General features: G+C 45.1%; 1 protein-coding gene across 1 annotated transcript; it reads right to left on the bottom strand.

Moving 5' to 3' along the window:
- Positions 1–1,809: 1,809 nt before the first annotated feature.
- On the bottom strand, positions 1,810–6,656 carry KIAA1191 (KIAA1191 ortholog). The gene is made up of 5 exons (XM_010001990.1): positions 6,530–6,656; positions 4,328–4,452; positions 2,930–3,036; positions 2,490–2,626; positions 1,810–2,054 (listed from the first exon to the last, which is right to left on the bottom strand). The coding sequence occupies exons 1-5, from the start codon at positions 6,654–6,656 to the stop codon at positions 1,846–1,848; spliced, it is 705 nt and encodes a 234-aa protein (XP_010000292.1). The 3' UTR covers positions 1,810–1,845.
- Between the last annotated feature and the right edge of the window lie 838 nt (positions 6,657–7,494).

The following is a 7,494-nucleotide window of genomic DNA, read 5'->3' as shown; positions in this document are numbered from 1 at the left end:
GCAGCAGCCAGTACCAGAGCACCTGATACTCTGGGATCCATTGAATCACTTGCAGCTCTTCTAAAATTCTAGGAGCACAGAAACAGCTGAGTCCAGCTCACACATCCCCAACCCAGAGCAAACATTTTTACCCTAGTGCAAGTACTGCGAGAGCCTTACTAGGTAGAACCTTGACCCCACACTCTGTGCACCTCATGTCTTCCACAACCTTCACATCTGCCAGCATTAACACACACCAAGGATCTCCATTCACAGGTATTTTATTTTCTTGTAACAAAACAAAAAAATCACACATTAGAGACATGAATACAGACAACAAATAAATTAATGTCACATAAGAGTCTGATTGCCAAGGTGCAAATGAGTGGCGGTAGTGAAAACTGCTTGGTTGGCTGGGAGACCTTCAACACAACACATCATTGGCAGTGCTGTCAAAGCTTGAGAAGAAGCAGAGCCACTAAACCTGCTTTGGAGGGGACAGCAGCTACCCAAGTGAGCAACCCCTGCCTCACCTTCCAGGAAGAAGATTTGGTCTAAGACAGAAACCCCCAAAGCTCAAAGGTTACCAGCTGTTCAGTAACCTCTGCAAAATGTCCTGGCAACAGAGAAGCTTCCAGTACCAGAAGCAAGGTTGCTGCTGCCACCTCACCCCAGGGCACCTGCTGCTGGCTGAAAGAGCTCTGCAACAGCCAGGAGATCAAGAGGAGACCTGTTTGCCACAGGACAGGAAATTATTAGAGCAACACTGTCTATATAATGCTTAATGGGACTAGATGGTAGCCCAGGAGTTCCTTCCACTTCTCAGGAAAGCAAGTGTTAGCTGTTTCTAGCATCTGGTTCTGACTAGGCCAAAAACTACATCACTGTATCAGGGAGGAATGTTTAGCCTTGATCTGCCCTCAGTCCTTCCCCAGCCCTGCAAAATGCATTTAATGATAAAACAAAAAAAAAACCTATTTTAGAAGTGCCCCTGGTGTCTAATACACTTCTACATGATTCATACAACATGCTAGAAAAAAAACACAACAAATCAAGCAGCACCCACAGTGCCAGAACATCTAAGTCTGTTGGCTAGAAGGCAGGACAGTGTTGCTTTGCAGAAAGAAGAGAGGAGGATTACTTGGTTCAAGCCACACCAGCCCTGGTCATTTCCACCTTTTTGGAGGAACATGAGGAGTTGAAAGAGAATCAGTTCTTCCTGATTACTGCAATGCCCCATTAGATTCTGCACCTCCCTTTCTAATAAGAGCATCTTAGAATGGTCACTGCTCCACTTTTCCCTTAAAAAAAATTCCAAGAACAAAGTAGGACCGAGTGTTCAACTATCAGGTCACACTGGACACTGAGGGGGTGCCACATTTAAAACTGACCCACCACATTCCCAGAGCAACTTTCTTCTGGCAGGTAATGGTCCAGTTTTCTTGTTTTGCTTGCTTTCTTCATTTTATGTTGCTGTTCTATATATGCCAGACAGAACCATGGTCCTCCTGAGGGTACTTCAGCACTGAGCAGGACAAGACAATCAAGACTGCAGGTAGAGAAGCCAGCCTGCTTGCACACCACAAAACATGGCCCAAGGCTTTAGTGTGGTGTAGTGTACCAGGAAGTACATCTAGTGCAGCCCAGCAGACCAAACTGGTGCAGTACAGCAGACAGAATGATTTGCACTGGTTCAGAAGTGGTGCACAAGTTTTTCCAAGACTGGTTTTAGGTGAACAGTTACAACTGTTTCCTTTTCTGAGATGAAGAGCTGGGAGACTTTCCTATTTCACTGCAGCACAACAGGACCAGGAAGCAGAGCCTAAGACACCCTGTAGACCACTAAAGACACCAGAAGCTTTCTCCCTAGAACCCAGAAGGAGTGAGCACATTCAGATCCCGAGGTTTGATGTTATGGGAACGTGGAGATTGCTTCCTCCCTTCTGTGACTGGAATGTCCATTTTGGGTGGCTTGAAAGTGACTGGATTCTCTGGCATCCTAGTAGCCTGAGCACGCATCAGCTCCATTGGGGATGGCTTCTGGGCACCCTTATAGGATTGGATGGTAAATCCTCCTGATGAAGAAACAAATCACAGCAGGTAAGAGCTAGGAAAACTATCCTAGTCCTTCTTCCATTGCTGCCAGGAGTGAGCAGTGTCGCTGATGCCCAGCACTGCAGAAACCCTAATGCAAGACCCAGCAGCTTCATGACATCTGAAGACTATTCCACAGCAGTTCTACCAGACAACTTTCTACTCTGCTTTCTCTGCTGCCACCTTCACACCCTGCCCTTCCATGGCAGCTCAGTGCAAGTTACTTCTTCTTTCAGATCCTTGGCATAGGTTTTATCTAACTGCTTTCCATTTAGGCAGAAATTACATGAATAGCACACATTCACAGAGTGGTCCTAGAAAGTAACAAGACAAGATAAAGCTCCAAAAAAAGCTAGCAAGTTTGTTGTGAAACCACTCTCCCCCATCTCTTGCAGGACAGACTTTAGAGGACAAACCTGGATCAGTAGTGGATTTCTGAATGGCTTTGGGTCCAAAAAAGCTCCATCTTTCAGATAACAACTTGTCCCCACCAGCTTCCATGGCAAAGTCTGGGCCAGTGATAGAAGCAGAAGATCCCTGACCAAACCAACCCCTACGGAAGAAAGTCATTGAGATGTATAAAACATGAGAATATGCACTTCATGTGGCTCCACTGCACCAGGAACTTTACATGTCAGGGGTAACTTAAACTATTTTAATGGGTTTTTACCACCCAGGATGAAGACATGTATATTCAAGTTCCACAAGCTTTCAATGCTTGGATCTGTCCAACATAAATCCACCACAGGCTCTGAATGTTACCCCCCAGACAGTCCCTCAATGGATAAGAAGGTTATTTGTAGCAGCTCCCACCTCAGCAGCCTGTAGGAAACCAAAGGAGGCAGGAACAAGGTACCTGGTTTTATGCTTTGGAGAGGAGTGGGGAGTGCTGCTTGGAGTGGACTGAGCAGAAGAAGTCTGTTTGTCATCTTTTGACATCTCTCCACTCTGCATTGTTAGCTTCTGTTAGGAGAAGCAAGAGAAACACAGAAGCAACAGAGCTTAAATACAAAACATAAGGAACAAAACAACTAGTTTCATTGTCAAAATTGAAGTGTTTATACCACAGATGATAGAGGATTCAAGAATCACTTAACCTGAAGCTAAACCTAGTATTGCATACCCTCCTGAAACTTCTGTCCACATCAGATATAAACATTTTGGAAGTCCACTATGCTCAAGACACCCTCCAGGCTAGAGGAAGTAAATTAATACCTACAGCTCACTTTGCAGTTAAGAGTGTCTACCCACCAGTAACACACTGCTTCCATACCAGCATCCACAGGGAGGCTGCAGGTGCAGCAGAGCTTACACATCAGTTGAGCAACCTGGTCACAACTCTGAATGCCACAGCAGCCATTTGTCTGCAGCTCTTCTCAGACCAACAAAACTGTCTGTCCCCCAGGCTCTCTATGGAAGGTGAGACCAGGTCTCATACAGAAGGTACAAGGTCTAGGAGGTGTAGACCCTGAGAGGTAATCCACACAGCAGGGTGAAAACACTGCTCTAGAATGCAGATGAACTGCATTTGAAGAGCACACCTGGACACAAGAAAAAAAAAAAAACAGGAACTGGGTGTACGTGAACCAGGTTATCACAAGTCAGACAGTACAAACTGAACTCTGAAGAAGTCACTTGAAGGGCAGTTATAGTTCAAACACCAGCTACGCAGGCACCTTCTCAGAATGTTTCCTGTGGCTATTCAAGCCACACTAATGCAATTCATTGTTATTGAAACTTTGACCTTGGGGGAATACACTTGGAGAGCTCACTATTAAACTCCAACTGCAAATTTACTGTGAGCAACTGAGCTCATCAGAAACATGTTGATTCAAAAGCTTTGTCTTCATTTCCTGTAAGAGGCAAGCCAAATTTAATTTGTTAACTCCCACACCAGAAATGTATGGTTCACAAGTTCTCTTGGAAAAAAACAGTTACAACAACCAACTGCAGGGCACCATGGAAAGAAATTGGAGTCTGTGTTGAGATGTTCCCCACTCTGAAAGATGACTGATGTCTGACATGCCTGTGGAATATGGCAGGTTTCAGAAAATGAGAATTAGTGTTAATTCTGTATAGTTTTGAAACAAACTTTAAAATAGAAGTGGGTAAGCTTTTTTCACAACAAGCCTGAAGTCTTCAAAGGAAGCAGTTTAAGGAGAGTCCAACGAACACTCTACAAAGTTACATCCCAGACAAGTGTTAAGCTAATGCACAACATACATAGAGAAAGGCAATGCAGAACAAATCTTACATGGACTGCCTCAGCCACTCGGTGATACTTGGTCTCCTCAGTAGTGAGGCCTTTGTGGGGGGTGTAGCCAGCATCCCTCAGACCTGCCTGCTGCTCAAAGCGCTGGATGCTCTCCTGAGTCTGCTCTGCAACAGACAACAGCACACGTTCACAAAGAAATGCCACAACAAGAAGTTCTAGCAACAAAAGGCAACTTGAGCAATCAAACATAAGGCCCATTTTTCACCATCCATACCTATGTATTGGGATGAGTTGAGAAGCAGCAAGTTAAGCTAATCACAGAATCATCAAGGTTGAAAAAGACCTTCAAGATTAAGTCCAACTGCCCACCCTACAACACCCAACCACTAAACCATCTCCAACACCATGTTTACCCATTTTTTTTTTTAACACCTCCAGGGATGGTGCCTCCACCACCTCCCTGGGCAGCCTGTTCCAATGCCTCACATCACTTTCTGTGAAGAAACGTTTTCTAACATCCAGTCTGAACCTCCCCTGGCGCAACTTGACCCCGTTTCCTCTTGTCTTTTTGCTGGTCACTGGGGAGAAGAGCCCAACACCCACCTCCTCTCAGGTAGTTGCAGAAAGCAATGAGGTCTCCCCTCAGCCTCCTCTTCTCCAGGCTCAACAGCCCCAGCTCCCTCAGCCTCTCCTCATAAGACCTCTTCCCCAGACCCCTCATCAGCCTTGTCGTTCTTCTCTGCACCCTCTCCAGCACCTCCATGTCCTGCCTATTCTGCAGTGATGGAAACTATTCTGACTTGAAAACTCGCAAGGCACAGGGCTAAGTCAATACAGTGATCTGTCCCAGATCTCCAGAGGTATTACAAATGCCAACACCTGTAATTAAAGCCATCTTCCCAAAAAAGCTGCACCACTCCTAATTAAAACTTCCTAGATCTAGGAGACCCCACTAAGCTGGTCACTTTAAGTGACCTCTAAATTCAAGTCTTCTGAAAGACTGCCAACCCCAGACAACCTGACAGCCACAGCAGAACAGGTGGTAAAAACTCCCAGTGATCCCAGATTAAGCACAATAAACTATTTCAGCCAAATACAGAGACAACATCTAATACACTGATACCAACTTCAGTTCTGAAAACATAAGCACTTTTTACCTCCATCAGCATAACATGTTCACTCCCTAATGGAGCTAAGAAGAGTCAAAAGGAATTGAAGCACAAAAGATTACTAGAAAAGCCCAATGTCTTCTTTAAAACAGGTAACCCATGTTAATGTTAAAGTTATCTGCAGGGATAGTGCACTGTATATGAGAAATCCAGACATTTGCCTATTTATTCCCAGCTTGTGACAATGTTTTTCCTGCGAGGTCTAAGTTGAGGCTCCTGACTTCTTACTGCACAAGAACAGTTTTAGGCCATCCTGGTTTTAACTAGATTAGCATTTCACCATTAGGCTAGAACAGGAGCTGCCTTGCAGCAGGAAGTTCACATCCCTGAATGTTGTTTTCCAACATGTTGGTTATTTTTTTAACAAAGATAAACACACGAGCAAATGTAAAGCTATTCCAAAAGGCTGTTCTGAAAAATGCAGAAATCTTTTGAAACACTGTTTGGAGGAAGATGAAGCTCAGATCCCATCTTAAAAAAGAAGAGGCAGCAGGGAAAGATTAACACATGAATAATTCCTCTTGCTGCAAACAGGCATGCCCCTCTGCAAACATAACTAACACCCTTTGATTTTAAAGCATCATGATTTCTGAGGTTTGTTTTTTTCCAAGTGTCACTGTTAGCAAGACAGCTGCTGCTGCTGCTCTTAACTAACAAAAACACCAGCAAATGCTCCATTAGCACAGTATGTCAGCTCTTCACACCACTCTGGTTAATTTTAGAGCTTTACCTTTCATTCAGAAATAGCAAGTTAATATGCAACCAAACAGCAGCAGCCACCTCTGCACTCGAGCAACAAGGTGGCAGGGATTGCAGTGTCCTATCAGGAGCGTGCCCTGCACACCTCCCTCCTCACCCGCTAATACAGAGGCAGTAAGGGTGTCCTATTCCCTAGTTCCTTGCTTCCTTCTAGAAGGATCTTCACAAAAGCTCAGGTAATTGAAGAGCAGAGTCAGTATCAACCCACAAGCTGTCCAGGAACCCTGGTAGTTACCTTGAGCCATTACCAAACCAGATAACCTTGTGTGCCCACACCCCAAGAGCCACCACATCTAGAGGCAAGAGTTCTTACTTGTAATGAGAGAGTTCATGATGATATGAGTGGCCTTGGCCTTCACCACTGGTACCTTGTTCACACTTTCAGTGGATGATGAAGGAGTTATTATGGGTGCATTCATGTCAGCATCCCCTTCCTCCATCTGTGGAGAGGAAGCAAGGTACAGTTAAGGATAAGAAGTATCTCAGCACCTTGCCAGGACACATCTCTAATGACTAAAGTGAGACACAAGGCCCAGCCTTCATCCCATGGAAGAAACCCCTATGATGAACTTACTAAAGCACAGGAATGTCTACAGCTTGAACACTGTCATTCTGAGCAATCAACAAGCAATTTGCATCCAACATTTGAAAACCTGCCAGGCTCAGAGCCAACAAGCTGTTAGTCTGAGTACAAAAAGGTCAAAAGACAAGAACACAGAATGTATCTGCTTCCAGTCTCATAAACACAAACTGGACTTCAAGGTCAACTGGGCAAGAGGACCCTTCCACAGACAGCTCAGCAGCACAAACTATTTACAGAACCTCAGACACACAGATTAGAGTTGGGTGTTTAGATCTTGTTTTCCCCCTCATTCCTTCCATCAGTTTCTTGCTCAGTGTCTCTAGTCCTCAAAGCTCTATCACTGAGCATGAGTCCCAAACTACAAAGAACCAGACAACGAAAGCTAGAAAACAAGAAACCCTGTCAAATACAGGCTTCCTCCTCCCAACACAGGAGTTAACTGTCCCCTGACAGGACAACTTGCTTTTTGTGCCAAACCACAACCACTGGTTTTCTTCCCCGAAAAAGATTTTAAACCAAAACCAGGGGACAAGCAAAAGCTCAGCTCCAAGCGATGCAGTTATTCACTTCCATTCAACAAGGTTTAATTTCACTCCAAACCCCTGCCCCTCCCAGGGCTCCGGGGGTCCCCGCTGCGGGGCCGGGGGGGCCGCAGGGCCCAGCACAGGCCGTACCTTCAGCAGCTCCTGGTACCT

Source organism: Chaetura pelagica, unplaced genomic scaffold (genome assembly GCF_000747805.2).
Source record: "Chaetura pelagica isolate M959 unplaced genomic scaffold, ChaPel_1.0 scaffold356, whole genome shotgun sequence".
NCBI lineage: Eukaryota > Metazoa > Chordata > Aves > Apodiformes > Apodidae > Chaetura > Chaetura pelagica.
This window is presented reverse-complemented; position numbering and strand designations above follow the sequence as displayed.